At 37.5% G+C, this 20,183-nt stretch overlaps 1 protein-coding gene across 3 annotated transcripts in view; it reads left to right on the top strand.

Moving 5' to 3' along the window:
* The window catches only part of ARHGAP26 (Rho GTPase activating protein 26), a 514,410-nt gene extending 495,016 nt beyond the window's left edge, over positions 1–19,394 (top strand). For all 3 annotated transcript variants that reach the window (XM_051978634.1, XM_051978632.1, XM_051978633.1), the window contains one exon: positions 13,568–19,394. In XM_051978634.1, coding sequence (XP_051834594.1) covers positions 13,568–13,597 — 30 coding nt within the window. In that variant the 3' untranslated portion in view covers positions 13,598–19,394. The remainder of the gene's footprint in view (positions 1–13,567) is intronic.
* Positions 19,395–20,183: the final 789 nt, after the last annotated feature.

The following is a 20,183-nucleotide window of genomic DNA, read 5'->3' on the forward strand; positions in this document are numbered from 1 at the left end:
TGGGATATCTGGGGCCAGGAGTTTTACCACTGGGGCTAGTCAGGTTCAAGGTGATAGACATATTCTCAGCATGCCAAGGTCCTAAGCAGAATCCAGGAGCAACAGGATCCAGTGTGCTTACTCTGCTGGCCTCATTAACCTGACAAAAAAAAGTGCAGGTTCCCTGAAGGGGGGGGAAGGGAATAAGTATTTATAGTGTGTTTATTTATTATTTCAATTCTACTTTATTATTTATCTTCACAACAACTCTGGGAGGTAAGTGCTGATATTATCTCCATCTTACATTTGAGAATTCTTAAACAAAAGCAGATAAAATGACTTGCTCAGAGTCACACAGATAGAACGTGTCTGAAGCCAGATTGAACTCATTCTTCCAGTCTTGAGGTATCTACCTTCCCTCCTGTCTTCCTTCAAGGCCCAGTTAAAATTTCACCTTCTCCATGAAGACTTTCCTCTTCCTTCTTAATGCTAAGGCTTTTTCTCTGTTGAGTATGTCTACTTTATCTTATCTATAGCTGGTCTTTACAAAGTTGTTTACTTGTTGTCTCCCTCATTAGACTATGAGACCCTCCAGAACAAGGACTATATTTTGTCTTTCCTTATTTCCTGGCCTCTTAGCACAGTGCCTAGTGAGAGTAGGTGCTTAACAAATGCTTGCTGAATGATAAGCAGGGCCCTGTCCTGACTCAGATGGCCACTCCATCTACCCCAGCCACTAGAAGACAAGCCAGAGCTTAAAAGTAAAGTGCAAAAGACAAGGGGACAAACAGTGCTCATTAGAGCCCAGTCTGGGGGGTTTCCAGCCAAAGATTGAATCAGTTTTGATCCAAGCACTGTCTTTCAGGCCTTGTTAGCTAGCATGCTAATGAAGCTTTTGGGCTGACTTGGGTGGCCCAGCTTTGTGACTCATTGCCTTTTCTAGAGCTCATTCTGTGTCTGTTCCTTTTTCAGGTGATGTCCAACCTTGATTCCCCCAAACTTTGTTAGTTTGGTGCCTTTTTTGTGTTCTCTTTATTTTTAAAGAACACAATACAAAGACAAAACTCAGTAAAGCAATCAACCTTTTAGAACCAATCTGGCCTTCAGCAGGGGCTTTCCTGACCTTGACAGATAGGTTCTCTGGAAATTTTGAAGCTTCTCCAAGTATGGGCTGTCTGAAGCTGTTCAATTGATGAGTGTTAACCATGTTAGCTCCAAACAAGGGCCCAGTAACATGAAGTGATCTTCAGGACAAATACATTCAAAAGATGGATTATATACAGGGCCACCAGACTTTCTATGTGTACAGCACACAGAGGGAGAAGATGGGGCCTTTTAGATTACTAGGAAAAGACTGAATTATTTATAAGTAGATTCAGAGTTTAAAAGTGTATTTACTCCAAGTTGTAGCACACAAGGGCTAGAAGCCCTGCTGGGACTAACTTGGTCTTTTCTCCAGTAAAATAAAGTGACCTTGATTTGCAGGGCTGTATCATCTAGCCCACATAGATAGGGGGAGTGTGTATGTCTTAATGTTATTTTACATTCTTGAATGTAAATATATTCCAACTAAAGAATGCCCAAGCAAGCCATTTGTGCAAAAAAGTTACACCAAGAATTGAGGGTTCTCTCTCTATTAGACCAGATAACGGTCCTATGTCCTGGATATTCTTTAACCTGTGTCTTTCAGCAGTGGTAGAACAACAGCATATCTTATGATGGAAAAGACAGAGATGAGGGTTGTTTTAGCTAATGACAACATGTCTTATCCAAGAACCCTCCAGGCTGCCAGATTAAAGATGGGGTTCATCAAGGAGCTTCATTCAACCATCAGAGTCAGTGAAGCCTACTAAATCCTTCAGGAGGCAAAGGAATAAAAGTAAACAAATCTCCCAGAAGAGACTTCTCTTGTTGGCCAGGATGCTGTAGAAGACAGAATTGATAAGATATGCATTTATCTTTCAAATTGTTCTAATTGCTCTTGTTGAATTATATTCTGTTTTAAGAGTTAAGTGCTGTGATCCCCCCTTTCCCTTTTAAACTCTCATTTCACTCACACTCACCCACTAGAATCTTAGGATTTTAGAATTTGAAAGTTGCCTTAGAAGTCACTAGATTTAACTCCCTCATCTTTCAGATGAAGAAACCTGGACTCAGAGAAATTAAAGGCGTTGTTTATGGTCACCAAACTAATAGTGTTAGAGCCAAATTTTACTCAGTTCTTTTGAATGCAAGTCTAATATTCTTCCCAGCACCTCATTCTAGAAGAGATCAAGTATCAAAAGGAAGGGAGTATGTTCATTTATTGGGCAGGGAGGGTCTTTTCCCTTAAACCAGACTATATTAATTTGCTTCTAAAAATAATAAAGGCTGGTTATGTTGGATTCTAGAAGTAGATTAAAATCAACTAGAAATAATCCCTCTTTCTTCAAATCTCTCAAGCCACTCTGTTTGAACTGTCCTGTGTATTTAATCATTTTTAACCTAATATTATGCTTATTTACATACATCCCTTCTTTCCCCTAATTCTCTCCTCACTGTTCCTTGAAGTCCCTTCCTCTAATATAAACTTAAACACACACACGGACCAGAGTATAAACCCTTTGAGGGTAAGGACTGGTTAGGTTTTCATCTCAAGAAAATTTTCCAATGGCAGATTTCAATGTGACATGCTTACATGGTCCCTCCCACAAGCAAATAAACAAAATGAATTAGGTAGAAAAAGAGGGAGTGAAAATTTTAGGGGAAAGGCTGTGATTTCACAATAACTACTCCAAAAGACTTTGGATTCCAAGGTGCCTGGCTTTGAATTCAGAGTCATTGCTCTGTCAGTTTTTGAACTTTGTGCAGGGAGGGAGTGTATATGGGTTATACTCAGAAACTTACTACAGTGTCAGCCTTTGCAAATCTACTAGGAAACTGTCCACTTCACCAAGTGCACCTCAGATGATAACTGGAAAGAGAAATGATCTACTTTCTTGGGAATGTTATTCATCCTTAAGCAATACGATTAGTGATACCTGGAAAAAAATCATGTGGCATTCAATAAAATTAGGTTCTTGGGATACTTTTATCAAGACCTGAGATCAGCAGGATGCATTGACTCCCTTAGTGTGAAATAACAGCAAGAAAACAGCTACACCCATTTTTTTTTCCCCATGGCAAAAAGCCATCTTCACTCAGCAGGAGCCATTGATTGCCTGAGCACTGTGCTTTCAGTGTACTATCTCAGGATATAGAGTCTGGATCATTCAGCCTGCCAAAGTTCCTGCTGCCATGCCAGCTGGTGCTCCCTTGCCTATGGGACATCTAGTAATGATGACTCTTCCATCATGAAAGGCATTGTGAAATCAGAATTAGGAGGAACAGGAGATATTTATATGTTTATTCCCTTATAGCATCTACTATATTCTAAGCATTATACTAAGCACTTTTAAAAAAGATTATTTCATTTGACCTCACTTTCAAAATCAGTGAAATTATGTCCTTTTGACAGGTGAGGAAACTGAGGCAGACAAGTTAAGTGACTTACCCAGGGTTTCACAGATTAGAAGTCTCTGAGACCAATCAGGTTTGCACTTAGTCTTCCTGCCTTCAAGGCACTCAATGCTCTCTATTCACATTGCCACCAGCTGCCTTGACAGGCATGTTGCAGAAGGTCACACAGTTAGTATCCAAGGCTAGAAGTCACTGAGTTACCTAGCTTCAATGATGACACTTAAACGGTAATTTGGAAGAAAAGTTATTTCGTGAAACTGTAAAATGCTTCATTGGTGCTTGGGAGCTTGCACGGTTTGCAAGAACATTTACATTGATGGGATCATGGCTCATTTTGGGTCTTCCTACTTTAAGGTCCTTGAATTTGAATTTGGACAGACTTGGAGAGAGAGTGGAAAACAGAAAGGCTTGTCTTGCTACGCTATCTGGGCTCAGGAAGAGTCAGACATGACTGAACAATAACATCTTAAGGCCCATCTCAGGGATCATCTCCTCTGGCATACATCTTCCTCTTCAGTCAGAAACAGTCTCTCTTTCTTTGAATCATTCATAGAGGTCGAGTTAGAAGGGATCTTGGAGTTCATCAGGCCCGGAGAGGGGGGGAATCGATTTGCCTGAGATGACACAGGTAGTCAGTCAGATTGTGGACCCAGAGCCAAGTCTCCCGACTCCACATTTTTCTGCAGTAGCCCACTTCCTAGCAGAAGCTGTCATCTTCCTTAGCTTATTGTGTCAGCATGGGAGAGGCTAGAAAGAAAGTCTGTGCACGCAGTAAGCACTCCATGGCTGCTTGTCGGATGTCTGCATTGCATTTGTTTGGAAGTGTGACAGGCCTTGTTGTCAGGGAAGAGCCCGGTGTCACCAGCAGCCTTCTACACTCATTGTATGTTTGCTGCGCTGGCGTGCCACCCAAGGTTATACCCACATGCCCTGGGTGCAGAAATAGAATCCTCTTTCCCTCAGACATTATTTCAGTTTGTGAAGTGTTTATTGGATATCTGTGAGGAAACAATGGATGCTCCGTTTGTACATTGTGTGCTTCATCCAGATATCCATCCCTGTTCTCTTGTTTCTCTGTGTTTCCCCAGAACTGTCTTCCATCTCTCCTCTCTTCCAGATCCTATAATTTCAACCTTCCAATTTTAGTCTTTCTCCCATTTCAGTCTCCCTTTTGTGAAAATGCAGAAAGCCTATCAGTGCTTAGGTAACCTAAGTTCATAGATTTAGAACTTTCCCACCCATCTTCATGGTGAACAAGAACATTTACATTATGGGATCATGGCTCTTTTGGAGGTCTTTCTATTTTAAGACTTAATCCATGGATCATCTCCTCCAACATCTATCTTCCCAGATTCTCCTCAGTTACAAATGATCTCTTTCTCTGAAAAAGTCACTTTTTGAAAAGGTCAGGTGACATCTCCTATGTATAGAATCATGTTTTCTAACTCAATAATATATTTATGTACATCTCATCTTTCCCTTCCCATTTCCCACCAGATATAGCTCAGTATGGCAAGTAGTTTTCATCTTTGTGGTCCTGAATTCAAAGGTGACCTTTTGAAGTTTCTGCCTAAAGGAATATACTGGACAAAGACCCTTAAACTTTTCTGATCGATTTCCTTACCTATAAAATGAGGGGATTTGGGTAAATTAGCAGCTAGGTAGCACACTGGGCTTAGAATCAGGAAGGCCTGAGGTCAAATATGGTCTCATATACTTAATAGTTGTGTTATCCTAGGCAAGTCATTTAACCTCCCTGCCTCAGTTTCCTCAGCTGCAAAATGGAGGAGATGATGATAGTAATAATAGTAATAATACTTGGCAGGTTATAGTGGCACATAGTAAATAGTAAAATATTGTCTCTTTCCTTATTATTTTATGTTTTTATACTTAAATTTTATTTTTAACATTCTTTTTTTTTTTAAACAGTTTCAGTTTTTCTTCCTCCCTTCCATTCTGTCTTACACATTAAGAAAAACAGTGAAATGATATTGAGTATAAATGCAAAATACAATTCCATCCTTTCTATTACTTTATAAATACAGCTCCAGGACCAGCTTTGTTAAAAGCTAAAGTTTGAAGTAAGATCTGGACCATTGTTTTTTATTACAAAGTTTATAGATGTCAACAAATATAAACATGCCTAGATAAAAAGAGCAGAAATAAAGAGGATTATAACTGAAACTGTGAATCTCTTTTATGTCAGCTTGAGTTTTATAAATGAAATATTCAACCATAGTGTCAATATTGCCCTGCTTTACTGAGTGCCCTTTTGAACCTCTTTCTGTTTTCTTCTGTGTATGTTTTAATTTCCTTACAGTTTCCTTTTTTCCCCAGCATTACTGACCTTAACCATATTCCCCTTAATAGCACTTTCCCAACTCCCCAAAACAATAAAAGTCCTTCCACTAACAAATAAATATAATCAAGGAAAACAAATTTGCAGAATCAAAGTTAATTGAAAATATTGATCACATCTTGTACTTACCTCATCAGACTTGTGGGGTTGTGATTGCTTAGATCTTTCAGAGTTGCTATCTTTTACATTTATATCATATAAATTTGTGCCCTAGTTCTGCTCTCATCACTCTGCATTTATTCACACATCTTTCCAGATTTCACTGAATCCAACCCTTCCATTTCTTTGAGTATATTTAAGTACCATGATTTGTTCAGCCATTCCCTATTTGATAGGTGTCCACATTACTTCCTCTTGTAGTTTTTTTTGGTGGGGAGAGTACGTGGGTTGGGTGATGTTACTGTAACAAAGGATATTGCTGTAAATATTTTTGTATCCTTTCCAAACTGTCTTTAATTTTCTTTTTCATTTGTAACTCTGTAACCTCATTTTGAGGTTTTCTTGACTAAGATACTGGAATGATCTGCCTTTTCTTTCTCCAGCTCATTTTACAGATGAAGAAACTGAGGTAAATAGGATTAAGTGACTTCCCCAGGGTCACAGAGCGTGTAAAGTGTCTGAGGCTAGATTTGAGCAGGAACATGTAAAAATTTCTTGAGTAAAAAGGGGTTGTAAGGGGAAACAGTTTAAGAAGCCCTGCATTACATCACCTAGTTTCCCTGTCTTTAATCTACCTGGAATGTATGCCTAACAGTAGTATCACTGGATTATAGGATCTTCATAATTCTCAGTTGCTTTGGGAATATAGTTACAAACTACTTTCCTTAATGGAGAGTGCATTAAGGTGCTGGTTCTGTATATTCCCATCAACAGGTGAGAAACATACATCTTCCCACCATTTTCTTTTTTCATCTCTTTTGCCAATTTAACGAGTATGAGGTAGAATTATTATTATTAGTGATCTAGAACATTTTGTAATACAATTTTTGATAGCTTGCATTTCTTGATTTGAATAACCAGTTGTATTTTGACTGCTATTCTTATACATCCATATGGATATCAAACCTTTATCAGAGGAATTTGTTGCCAACTTTTCCCCCCTAGTTCACTGTGCCCAATTTAATTCTAATTCTGCCTCTTCCCCACTTCTTTCCCACCCCCATCCCCCCAAAAAAAAACTTTTAAATTTTATAAAATCAAAAGGGTCCATTTAGATTTTTCCATTCATTTCTATCCAAACAGAAATGTTTGGTCAAGAATTCCTCATCTTATCCAGAATTGTAAAAAGAATCTCCTTCCTTGTTAATAATACAGTCTTCTATATAGGTTCAGAAGTTTGTAGTCTTATAGATTTAGAATTTTAGAAGGCCTTAAATGCCATCTAATACAACTCCTCATTATATAGATAAGGAAACAGGTCCAGACACAGGAAGAAATGACATGCCAGGGGTCAGATAATAAATAGAACAAATAAGATTTAAACACAGACCTGTCTAGTACTTTTTCCACTCTATAATACAGTGCTTTTTATTTAGGTCATATATACTATGGTATAGGTTATGAGATAGTGGTCTAAGCCTCTTACTTTGCATTCCACTTTTCTCAGCAGTTTTTGTCAAATAATGATTCCTTATTCTCCATAAGTTGATCTTTGGATCTGCCAAAACACTATGTTACTATGTCCAATTGCTTCTGGTTCTTGTGTTCATGATGTATTCTGCAGAATAACTTTTCTGTTTTGCTAAGCCAGCATCAAATTTTAACATTTTTATAACGATTGTAGTAATATTTTTGTAATTCTTGCATGTCTTGGTGAATGACTTTTCTATATTTTATAGTAATTTCACTTTTTTGATATTTCCTTGGTTTTGTTGGTAACAGAGGTTGATTTTGTATGTGAACTTGTAAGTAAACTATCATATCATATATAAAATCAGTAATTTTGTTTCTTTATTACCTATATTTATGCCCTCAACTTCTTTTTGTTTTATTGCCATAGTTAGCATTTCTAGAACTAGTTTAAATTACATTGCTGACTGTGTGCATCCTTCTTTTACTCCTGATCTTTTTGGAAAGGTCCCTGAGAGCCTTTCTCCATTACAGATAATGTCAATTAGATTCTAATTACCAGAGTCAGGAAAATTCTTTTTTTCCTTCGCTTTTTCTTTCTCTAGGTTAGTTAGTATAAGAACCATATTTTTCTCTAAGAAGGAATTTGGTGGAATAAGTTATTTAACAATTTTTACAAATAGTTTATATAATATTAGAGTTAATTCTTCTTTGCCTATTTGATAGAATTAGCTTTATGTAAATCCATATGATTGACTGATCTTATTAATACTACCTAGTACTACCTAACCATTGATTGTCCATCTGTTCTTATAGAACTTAGAAGTCTAGATGGCTAATTGAATATAGAGCTTCAGGCCTGAAATCAAGAAATCCCGAGTTCAGATTTAAATTTGAACATTTTATAGCTGTGTGACTTGGCAAGAATCTGTAAGAATCAAACAAGATAATATTTGTGAAGTGCTTAGCACAGTGCCTGTCACTTGCTTAATATGCTTGTTCCCTTTATCCCCAGAGAAGGCAATACCCAAAAACAGCCTAAGAGCAATGCTCATAAATGACCAAGTGTTAAAATGAATGAAAAAGATGCAATTGGAAATTACATTCTTAGAACTTTAAGGAACTGTGGAGGTCATCTTGTCCAATTCCCTTATTTTACAGATGAGGAATGAGACCTAGTGAAAAGAAGTCTCTTGTCCAAGGTCACACAGCTAGTAAGTGACAAAACCAGCACTGGGTGCCAGATCTTCTGACTCCCAGCCAACATACTTGCTCCTTTGCTGCCACCACTTTAAGTGTTGTAGGAGTTCAGAACATGAAGAGGTGAAGAAGGATTGGAATCACAAGGGATGGTTCCATGAATAGGCAAAACTTTAAGGATAATAATAGTAATAACTAAGATTCATATCGTGTTTACAGTATGCCAGACATTCGACTAAATGTTTTTATAATTATTATTACCTGGAAATTGAGGCAGAAGTTAAGTGGCTTGCTTTTTATTGTAAGTATCTGAGGCTGAATTTGAACTTTGGCTTAAATAAAGAATGGGATAAGAACAAGATTAACAAGTTACAGGAGCACTAGTTGGACACCCCCCCCCCCCCCTGCAAGATGTTGCCATACAAGATGGTACCTCAAGAATCATCATAGTTCATCTGATACTGGTATTGGTGAATCAACTTTGAGCCAGTTTGCATGTCTTCTGCTGGTTATTTCAGCTCCCTCATGTTTATTATTAATTGGCATCTCAGCTCTGCCTTCCTACTATTTCCTTTGCAAACTCTTCTATTACCATTGTTTCTGTATGGTCTTTAAATAGCTGGTGGTGAGGAGAGTGGCTTTGAGAGAAGTGGGTTCAGGTAGCATGGTGTGGGGTAAAAAGCACTGAACTGAATGAAGACTTTAGGTTTGAATCTTGCCTTTGAAAATTAAATTACTCTGTAGCACTTGAGATAACTAATGCCTTTGAAAATTAAATACCTCTGTAGGACTTGAGATAATTAATTGTTCTCATTAAAAATGAGGAGAGTAAACTAGATGATTTCCAATTCTCCCTCCAACTCTGAAGTCCTAAAATCTTGAGTCTGAGCAAAAAGTCTCGTCCAGGATTTTGTTGTTTAACAGCTTAAGGTTTCTATAAGTTGGGTTGGATCTAGAGTCTTCTCAAATGTTGATGAGGGTAAAAGAAAGAGTGAGGCATTGGATTAAAAGTCATCTAAAAATGAAATTGCCTTATAGTACAAATTAGGGTAGATATTTGAGTATCAGGAGAAATCTGGCATTGGGAAGATTTGGGTTTCTAAGCTGTAATGGTATTGATCTTGGAGGAAGTTTTTGTCAGATGCCATGTTGTGGTAGAGAGAGGTGTGGATTGGATTTGTGTATCTTTTGCATTAAAGCTCTAACTAACAAGAAATACTTAGTTGGGTTCAAGCCTTCCTAGTGAATTGAGTTAAACTATTATGGACATGCTAAGTGCAAGAACCCTATGCTAGAGAATGGTGAAAACACCTAAAAAAAGGCTTTTTTTTTTTTTTCTGAGTTTTTTTTTTAAGAAGTTTAGTATTTTCTTTATTGTTTAGTGTTTTCTTAAAGTATTTTTTTCCTACTTCCTCTTAATAGATATTGACAAAGATCCAAACCCCAGCAGCTACTTTGGAGCCTTTCCAAGAGTTCAATATTTGAGCATTGTGCAAGGGAACTGATGGCAAAGTCACAGAAGAAGGAGATACAGGGGAAAGCTTTGACCCTCTCTTTTTCAAAGAGGAATTTAAGTCTAGAAGAGGGTCTGGACAATTTTGATCTTATATAACTAGGTGCAGCTCCATCTTTCTCTCCTTCTCTTCTCTTCTCTTCTCTTCTCTTCTCTTCTCTTCTCTTCTCTTCTCTTCTCTTCTCTTCTCTCTTCTCTTCTCTTCTCTTCTCTTCTCTTCTCTTCTCTTCTCTTCTCTCTTTTTTTTTTTTTTAATTATCTTTTCTCTGGGTTTCTGTGCTCCATCCTCTTCCCAAGCCTGGGCCAGGTTTATATGGTAGCTCTCGGGTGGAAGTAGTTTTCTAAAACAAGTACAGGAAGTCACTTAATTAGCCTGGGGAGGGGAGTAAGGGAAATTTAATTCTCTCAAAACAATCTCAGAAAATTAGAGTTTCCCTGATAGACAAGAAATGAATGCCCTTGCTCTCCCCAGAGTGAAGCTTATACAATCAGTGCTGAAACATCAATATCCCCTTCACAGTCCTTCCTTCCTTCTTTCCTTCCTCCAGCTTTTGGCTACTCTGCAAATTCAACAAGGCTTATATAATCCTTTCATTACCACAATGGTTTCCATAGAGACTGATTGTGATGTCACAAATGAGACTGTATCTTCTCTGCCTGTTGAAAAGTCAAAGCCAACCAAATAAGATCTGGGAAGGTTGTGACCCTGAGATCTAAAAACTAATTTTGAACTTTGCTTTGGAAGAAGGAAGAGGAGGGCTTTCAGTTTGTGAGGGTGCCAAGAAAAAAAAGGAAAGGAGGAACTTGCTGAGAGGGCAGAAGAAACTTCTTAAGGACGGGGATTCTTTCATTTTTGACTTTGCTTTCTTAACACCTTACATAATGGCTTGCAAATAGTAGATACAGTGACGATGTAAAGGACAACAAAAATCAATTTATGAAGATATCTGATAATAATGATCAAGATTAGCCTCAAAGAAGAAATTTTAAAATGCCCTTTCCTCCCTTCTTTGCTGGGGAGAGGATAGTAATGGCTAGTGGAACATTACCATCAGATCCATTTAATGAGTTGTCTAATTCCATTAAACTTTCCTCACCCCTTCCCCCCTCCACCGTGGTTTTCTAGTTAGGAAAGGGTTTAACACAGAAATAGAAAGTTTAAAAATAAATCAGTAGAAATTAATTGAATGAAGCTAAAAAAGAAAGACATATATCAGTGTAGAACACGAAAAATTGACAGTAGAGGTAAAGATTAAGAGAAAAATGAAACGCACACCAGGAAGGAGACCACAGAATTGTATCCAGACTATTACTACAAGTGACTCAGTACTTACCCCACAGAAAGAATTAATAATTTTATATGTTCATTCAGTAAATGTGAAAATCAGAAGCTATTCATTATTAATAAAGTTTGCTAAAGCTTTGGAATACTATTCATATATAACCTGAGTGATTTTGGCCAGAACCATCCATGAAGGTTAGGGAAACCTTTGAAATTCATCATTCTTCCAACTTTCCCCTAACTTATCTGAGAAGATTGGTGGTGTTGTGTATAAGAAATAAATGCTTAGTTTCAGAAACTGAGAATCAACTGTCAGTCTCCCTCACTCTTCACATCCTTTTGCCAAGCCCTACAGGGTCTTCCCCCATAACATTGCTTGTACTTATCTCCTCTCAACCCCACCACTATCCTACTTCAGGCCTCTTTCCTTTTGTCTACACTTATCTAACATTGTTGTCGTCCAACTCTTCATGACTCCATTTGGGATTTTCTTGGCAGAGATACTGGAGTGGTTTGCCATTTCCTTCTCCAACCTCATTTTGCAGATGAGGAGACTGAAGCAATCAGGATTAAGTGACTTGCCCAGGATCACACAGCTAGTGTTTGTCTGAACCTGTTTTTAACTCAGGAAGATGAGTCTTCCTAATTCCAGGCCTGGTACTGTGCCACTGTGCCACCTGCCTGTCCTATTCTAACCAATAACTTCCTAATTAATTTTCCTGTCCCCATATTTTTCTGTATTAAGCACAGCATTTAAATACTTTTTTAGTAAAATCATTTTGTTTTGATAATAAATCCCATTTTAATATATACAAAATAAAATCAAATTAGATGAGAAACTGAACTTTTAGTCTTTTAAAGAAGTTTTATATATAACTATATATAGGTATCTATAACTATATATCTATATCTATGTAACAAAGTTGTATTTATTTCCTTTTCTGAACTTGATTTTGTACTCTTTCATGCAGTTTCTGTTTTTTTATGATACTATATTTTTGCCTTAGGGTTTTAATTGTTATTTAATTCTTTGTTATTTTGACCTTGACACATATCACAAACATTTCAATACACAAAGGGCAGAAAAGAAGACTTGTAATGAAATTATGAATCTCCATTACTTGCAACTTGATTTCCCCCCCTTTCCTCCCCCGGTAATTTTATATTAAATCAACATGTTAGTTCCAATGCTCCCTAGTTGGTTTTATCTCCTTATGAAGTTTTTTCTATTCTTATCTGTGCACTTTTAGAATGTTTTGTTGATGATTTTTTTCTCTTTTTTTTCTAAACAAATATAGTTAAACAAAACTATATGCATTGGACAGGTCTAAAGCAATATATTTTTTTTGCATTTTAAAAAATGTTTTCTTGATTTTTTTCCTTCATATTTATCACTATCCAGTAATTCACTCCTCACTCTTTAAATATAATTCCTCCCTTGTAACATATTTCACACACCTACTAAAATAAACTTTCTTTTGCATGAGTCTCACTCTTTTACTCAAAATCTTATTTCCAGTAAACTAAAAATGCAGATTCCTTAGCCTGACTTTCATGGTTCTTCCCAGTCTCCCTCCAACTTCACTTTCTAGCCTTATTTCATATTATTATGTCCCTTCATAGACTCCACACTCCCATCAAAATGGCAAAATAGCCTTTTCCCAGACTTAAGTCATCTCCTGTATACTTGTTCAGTACATCTTCCTTACTAGGAATCATTTCCTTATCTCATCTTGTCAAAATCTTCTCCTCCCTTCATGACTCAACTCAAGTTAATCTCCTCCTTCCCCAAAAAAATCAGAAGTGAAAGCCAGTTTTCGTTGTTTCTGGTACATTCTATCTGGCATGATACATATTTGTATATAGTTATATCCTTCTCAATAGATTGCAAGTTCTTTATGATCAAAATTTCTATTAGACCAAATCTAATGTCTTGCACATTAAAAAAAAAAAAAAAAGCTTAATGAAAGTCTGGATTGCACTGCAATACAAATGATTAGATTCTAAATGGCTTATAGCCATAGACTTAAGGTTTTTTTAATACTTATCTCTGTACCTAATTCAGTGCATTTGGGCCTAGTAGATTCTTGACAAATGTTTACTGAGAATACTAAATGAACTCTTTTAACATTTCCTCTTTTTCTTTTTCCTTTTCCTTTTTTCACAGTTCATCCATCTCAGGAGCCTGGTTGGTTAGAGGGAACTCTGGATGGGAAGACAGGATTAATCCCGGAGAACTACGTTGAGTTTCTCTAACTTTGGACACCTGAGCAATACTGCTGAATGTTACATGGTATCCATGACAACTGCTGATCAGGGTGCAATAGATCATTTCTCTCAGGCATGGAGAAATGCAGGGCGATGGACTCTTTTTTCCTCTCTATCAAAATGAATGTTTCTGTGAATCCTAGTCTCCCTTGTCTCTTATCATCATCTCAGCTGATGTGCAGTAGTACTTCAAGTGCTGAAGTCACATTAGCCCAGGAGAACATCTAGGTTCTGATTTGTTGGTGGAAGATATGCAACATGGCCATTTTCTCATGAATACTCCAAGCAGAGAAGACTCATTCTGGTCTTGGGAATGGATCTGAGCACAGAACCCCAGGATAGAGTAAGAGCCAATAAATTGTCCCAGAAACCCAGGAGGTGGGGACTGACTGACTGGAAGATGAATCTCTCTGATGATGGAGTGGGCTTCTGCTTTTGTTTACAGTATGTTCTTTCTTCATTCCATGAGACCCACTCTGCTCACTGTCTAATCTTGGAGTGGGAAGGGGGTAAGGTATTGTTTACATAATTTCAAACCACTCACCATTGCAGTAGCTATAGTTGTTTGCCCATCCTCAGCAGAACTCAGTCCAATCTTCTCACAGGAGAGAGCACACACCCCCTCCAGCAAAAGCCTATCTCTTCAACCAAGGGCTGTGATCACCTGGTAACCATGGTAACCTGGCCTGCTTCAAAACAAACAAATAAAACTAAGACATATTTTTTTCTCTTTTGCTCTTTTCCTTCACCCCCTGGCATTGGTATCTTTTATAATGGATTTAAAGGACTACTTCACATAGCACAAGAAACTGCAGTTGTCTCCTCTGGGGCAGACATGACAGCAGCTGGGAACTGGCCCCCTTCTGGATGAACATGAACACTATCAGTGTTTATTTGAGCAAACTCTCATAACATTTTTGAGATTAGATTGGGGCTAGGCAAAACATTTGTGCTGGATTCAACTGGCATTTCCTTTCTGGAAGAAAAGATGTTGCTCCTGAGAGATAACTTATTCCCTTTGTCTTGTCTTGTATCTTGTCCATCACCCCTCCTGGGCATAATCAGAGCTACGCCCTTTCCCCTTACACTATTGCTCTTCAACTTTGCCTGACAGAGTCTGTGTTTGGGGGAATGGTTCTTGTCCTCCCCATTTCTTTCTTGGTGGTTTTCAAGGAGATCCTGTTCTTACCTTGTGGCCAAAGATGCCACATCTGTTCACTGCCATTAGTATAAAGTAAACATTTTTCAGTCCCTATAAGTATTAGATTGTGTTCCTCTAACAAATTGTGATTCTAAAGGAGACCCCTTCTTTCTTCTCTTCCCCCCAAAAAGGTAAAGAGAAAAGAAATGGTTTCTTGAGAATGACATTCTCTTTGCAAGGAAGGGCGAGTAGTTGGAGGATCTTTGTGGGTAGAGATTGTCTTGTGAGATTTACCTAGGGTTGGAAGGAAGGAGCCAGAGTGGGACTTTTTTTCTAGTTCAGATTAGAGTGTGAAAAGTAGAAGACTTTACAACTTCCTTTGAAGAGTATCTTATTGGCTGAGACGCTCAGAGAAGAAAAATGCTGCGCTGGCCTTTTGGAACAAGCATGTTTGCACCAGGCAGAATTGCCCTCTCCTCACCTGACCCTTGAGCCCTATGACTTCTGTGGAATTAACTTCAAAGGAAGACATGAAACTTGAGTTGGTGTATTACTGTATCTTACTTTTTTATTGAAAAATTTACTTGTAAATAGAGAAATTTGAATATTCTATGGTAAAGTTTTATATTTGATATTTTAAGCTGAGCTGTAGTAAATGAGTTACTTGATCTGTGTCAAGCTTGTTTGATGAATAGGAGGATGATCAGGAAATGTCAACCTGTATATCCCTGCAAAATCTGAGTTAGCCCCAACTGCTCTTGTTTGGCTGGTAGAAATTGATTTTGCTCACTTGCATTTGAGGATCCAGAAGTTTTAGTTCTTTCCCAGGCTTTGGTGTTGGAATAAGAAGAAAGGAGGAGCTTATGTAAATAAAAACTTCCACTGAGTAATTAATTAATCAACTTCTAGAGCACTGAAGTAGGAGATGCAAGAGCATGTTTCAGTGGCCAGTACACATGGGGAAAGGGCAAGGGATTTTTAGTTGGTGTCCTCATGGGAGTAGTGCATGATCTCTAGCACATATGGAGGAGATGTGACAGCTTCTAAGATCTTTATTCCTTATCTTCCCCCATATCTTCCAAGACTCACTACTTCCAGAGTATCTACAAAAGATTAATATTTAGGTCTTCTTCCCTATATCCTCCCTTACTTCTTTTATCTCTCATAAACCTTTCTTCTAGTTGTCAACACAAGAGTGAGTGAGGAATGGCAGTGAGTATCCCCTTCTTTTTATTCTCATTAGCATCTCACTGGTATTTCTAGTTTCATTGATGACATCACTGTTATCAGGGCCAAGTATTTCATTTTTGTCCCCAGTTAATGTAAGTTCCCCCTTGTCATTTTGTCACAACTCAAGGACTAATAAAGTAGTCAAGAGCTACCAGTAACGCTGTTGAAGACTAAAACAGAAAAAGAATTCGCCAAGGGCAGAAAGCAAGGGCTCCAAGGGATGGTTGGCATGAACCCTAGGACACAGGGTCTGTATGGATAAGTCAGATATGAAGAAGTATTCCTCGGGGGAATGAAAGAGGAAGGGAGGATCTCCCCAAGAAGGAACGTTGACTTCTGAAGGGTAAACAATTTCCAATGTTGTTTTGTGTGGCTTTTTTTTTTTTCAATAGAAAGAGCCAAACCAAGGTTTTCATTGCATTTGGCATATTTAAACAATAATGTACCCAGTCAGAGCTAAGTGTATGTGGGCTCTGTGCACTAACCAAGAGAAATGATGGCCCTGGCTAGAGAAAGTTTCCCCTTTCACCCTCCTGTGGTCCAAAGCATTTTCCCTTGGAAGCTTATTCTTCAGTTCACAGCAGAGAGTAGTTGCTTTGGAGCCAAAGGGAAATAGAGCTACTGTCTTTGGGATTTTTTAGGCTTACCCCCTTCCCTTGCTAGGCTACTCTAGGCCAGTGACAGATGGCCCTATGGCAGGCCCAGGCAGACTCTTCTATTATAGCCCCAGACCAGGTTTTAAAACAAAACAAAAAAAACACCAAAAAACTCTTAATAGGAGGCAGAAAAAAGAAAGATTTTTTTTCCTTCTAATCTTAGTCTTTATTATTTCCATTATTGTTTTTCCCCTCTCCAATTTTCCCGTCTTTTGGCTTGACTAAAAATATGGTAGGGAGGATAAGATGATAGACTGCAGTAGAGAAGCTGGTCAGTAGTGGATGTTTACCTGAGTTCACCCTGAAATCTGACGCTTTTTGTAAAACCTGATGGACCCTTTATTTCAGTCAAGTGATGAAGAATTTTTTGATGACTAGAAGGACCTGAAGAATGTGTCCAGCTGGCCCATCTCCCAGCATTGAGGAGGTCAACAGTTCTCTCAACAAAACAGTTTTGGGTTTTTTTTTCCAGATCTTCAGAGATGGCAATTATACAACTAAGCCTCCTTTTGGTCTCCCAACTTATGTTTACCATGTCTTCAGTGAAAGTGTTCTTCCTTATCATTGACCAAATTCTCATTTCAATATTGGTCCATTTTTTGCTTGGTGCTCCATGGACCCCAAAAACAAATGACACATTTGTGAAGGTCTGGACACTTGCCTAGGACTCTACTTGTAATAATGTCCAGGGAAGAAAGAACTTTAACCCTTCTCTAAATCATAGATTTTGTATAATAAAAATATAGTCCCAGTGAGTAGAGCTTCAGGTGACTGAGAAGTTCATTATCTTTGGGCATTTTCCTTTTGGGGGCCCTTACTTCCTATAGATATTCTTGATCACCAAATGTTATTAATATTCCACTGGACAAAGTGTACAAAGGTACATTGGGAAGGCCAATTCTTCTTAAGAGTCATACATAAATATATCTGAAAAATAAAACAAAATGAAACATGTTATGGCCAGAAAAGCAGCCAGTATTAAAATTTGCTGCCTGATTTTAAAAATATTGTTACCAATATGTTTGGAGGTTAACTATTATCTCTGGCTATGATATCTTTTCTATGATCAATTACTTTGCTAGTCCTGTCCCAAACTCTTCAGAAAAGAAAATAGCAGACAATAAACACCCTGTGCTAGTGTTTAAAAAAATTCTTCATATGCTCAAATATGTTTAGCAGCCATATTGATCCCCCAGCAAGGCCCATCTCTTCCTCCTCCTTGTAGAATAAAAATATCGGTAGCAGTGAAATGAACCTTACTCTTATTATAGACTACCTGTGATGAGACATCAAAGTGTTACAATTAGCTTCTTCCTTTTATATCTACAGTTCTTATTTAAGGAGCTTCCAAATATAGAGTGAAAGAACATTTAGAAAATCCAAATGTCCCAAGACCAACCAGTGGAATGAGGAGGTACCTAACCCCACTTCTGGAGGGACTTTTTGAGAGATGAAGTGACTAATCTCTCTCCATGGGTCTGTATGTCATAATGCTTTTACCAGATGGGAAATATGACGTGGTAACAACTTTGGAAGTTGAGCCAGACTCCAGGACACTGTTGAATGCCCAGGAGAATCTAGTTGTAAGCTCCAAATGTGTGATGATTTTAGTATCATTCCCTTAGACAAAATTTTCTAGTGCTCTCACTCAAGAATCAGAGTATCAGAATAAAAATAGAGAAATCAGCAGAATGTCATGGAATCTAGACTACTAAGACCATGCCCTGGAAATGTTAAATGATGGTACCTAATGTTTCCATCTTGCTTATTCAAAGACTACAAGCATCTTTCTCAGGCATTTAAATGCACATCCTCATAGGCTCATCACATCTAGGGTTAGTTCTACATCTGTGAAATGGAAAGATTCAATATGTATATGTGTATGTGTATATATATGTACATAACATATATTTACATATATAGCTAGACAGACATCCATAAGCAGACCCACAGAAGCCTGCGGTCACTGAGCCATTGTAGATTTAAAGATTCAGGGGTTAGAAAATAGGTTAGAGAAACAAGTTATTGATTAAGAAAAAATGATCAGAGATGTATAAATTAAGTGCCATTTTAAAACTTTGTTCATATTTATAAGATGTTTACTATCTGCAGCCTTGTTCTTCATTAACTTAATCAAAACTATGTTGAAAAATCATACATTGATTGTAGTAACTGGCTCTCAGCTGCCATGTTTATTTAGAAGCATTCTCAAAGATGTCAATATTTCAGGAAAGAAAGATTATGCATGTTTAATTTGTTATTTAGGCTACCTTTGAGTGTGCTGTCATGTAATAAATATTAATAAAGTACTTAAAAATGGCACCTTAATGTTAAAAAATTATATACTATATGAATAATGCACTCTTAAACTTCAACTCAGTATTTGGTATTGACTGGTGCGTAGAATCCAATACAGTAATTACAAAGTAATTTGTGGTTAGCGTGCAACTCACCACACACACAAACTCCAGTTAATAGTAAAAACAGATTTTTTTTTTTTTGTCATGTGAGAGCTTTTTTTTTTTTTTTTTTTTTTCTTAAATGTGCTATTGCTTTAATCAGCTGCAACTATGGAGACCAAGCAATTTCTGTCCATGTGGCCTTTGAGACTTTGCTTTCTTACATTTGGTCAGTTTGTGTGACAATCCCTGTGAAAGGCGTGGAAGTTTGATTTAAAATTAAATGACTTTTCCATTTGATGCTACGTCTGTTTCTTTGGACTTGGATTGCTTTTAATATGTATCTGTTTCCCAATCAATATAGAAAAGGACAATGTGTTTATCCTAAACTTTGAATAATTTCAATTAGTTTTTGCTGGACAATTTGACTTTACTTTGAAGTTAGCTATAGACATCTAGAGTTGAAAGAGATCTTATGAGTCACTGATCTGATCCCCTCATTTTACTACTAGTACCATCAATAATAATAATGAAAATAATTCTAACCTATGCTTATATGGCAATTTAGGTTTCCAAAGTAATTCTATGTTTATTATATCACATAAAGCCCAGAGGGATTAAGAGACTCCTGTGGTCATATGGCATGTAACAACCTAAAAAATCCTGATCCTTTTTAATTCCAATCCATTCTCCTCTTTACTATACCATACTGCATCTAGTTGAATCTAACAGTAAAAATCCTCTCTGCAGCCTCTTTGACAACCACTTGCTTGAAGACCTTCACGGAAAGAGAACTTAAAGGCTAACAAGGCAGATTATTCCAATTTGATTTTTTTTTTCAAGCAGTGTCTGTATGACCAACCTATTATGTCAGCCTAATTTTTTTTTTGGGGGGGGGGCAGCCTAATTGAGTGTTTTCTATCCTCCCTCCCCCTTTTCTTTTCTTCCTTCCTCATTTGACCAAACAGAATATCTCTAATCCTTTCTGAGACAGTTTCTATGTGCCACCCTCTGCTACCCCAAACTTTCTTGTTAATACTGAAATACCCCCACAGTTCCTTTTAACATTCTTTCTATGCCATGGAACCT

The sequence above is a fragment of the Antechinus flavipes genome, chromosome 2 (genome assembly GCF_016432865.1).
Source record: "Antechinus flavipes isolate AdamAnt ecotype Samford, QLD, Australia chromosome 2, AdamAnt_v2, whole genome shotgun sequence".
Lineage (NCBI taxonomy): Eukaryota > Metazoa > Chordata > Mammalia > Dasyuromorphia > Dasyuridae > Antechinus > Antechinus flavipes.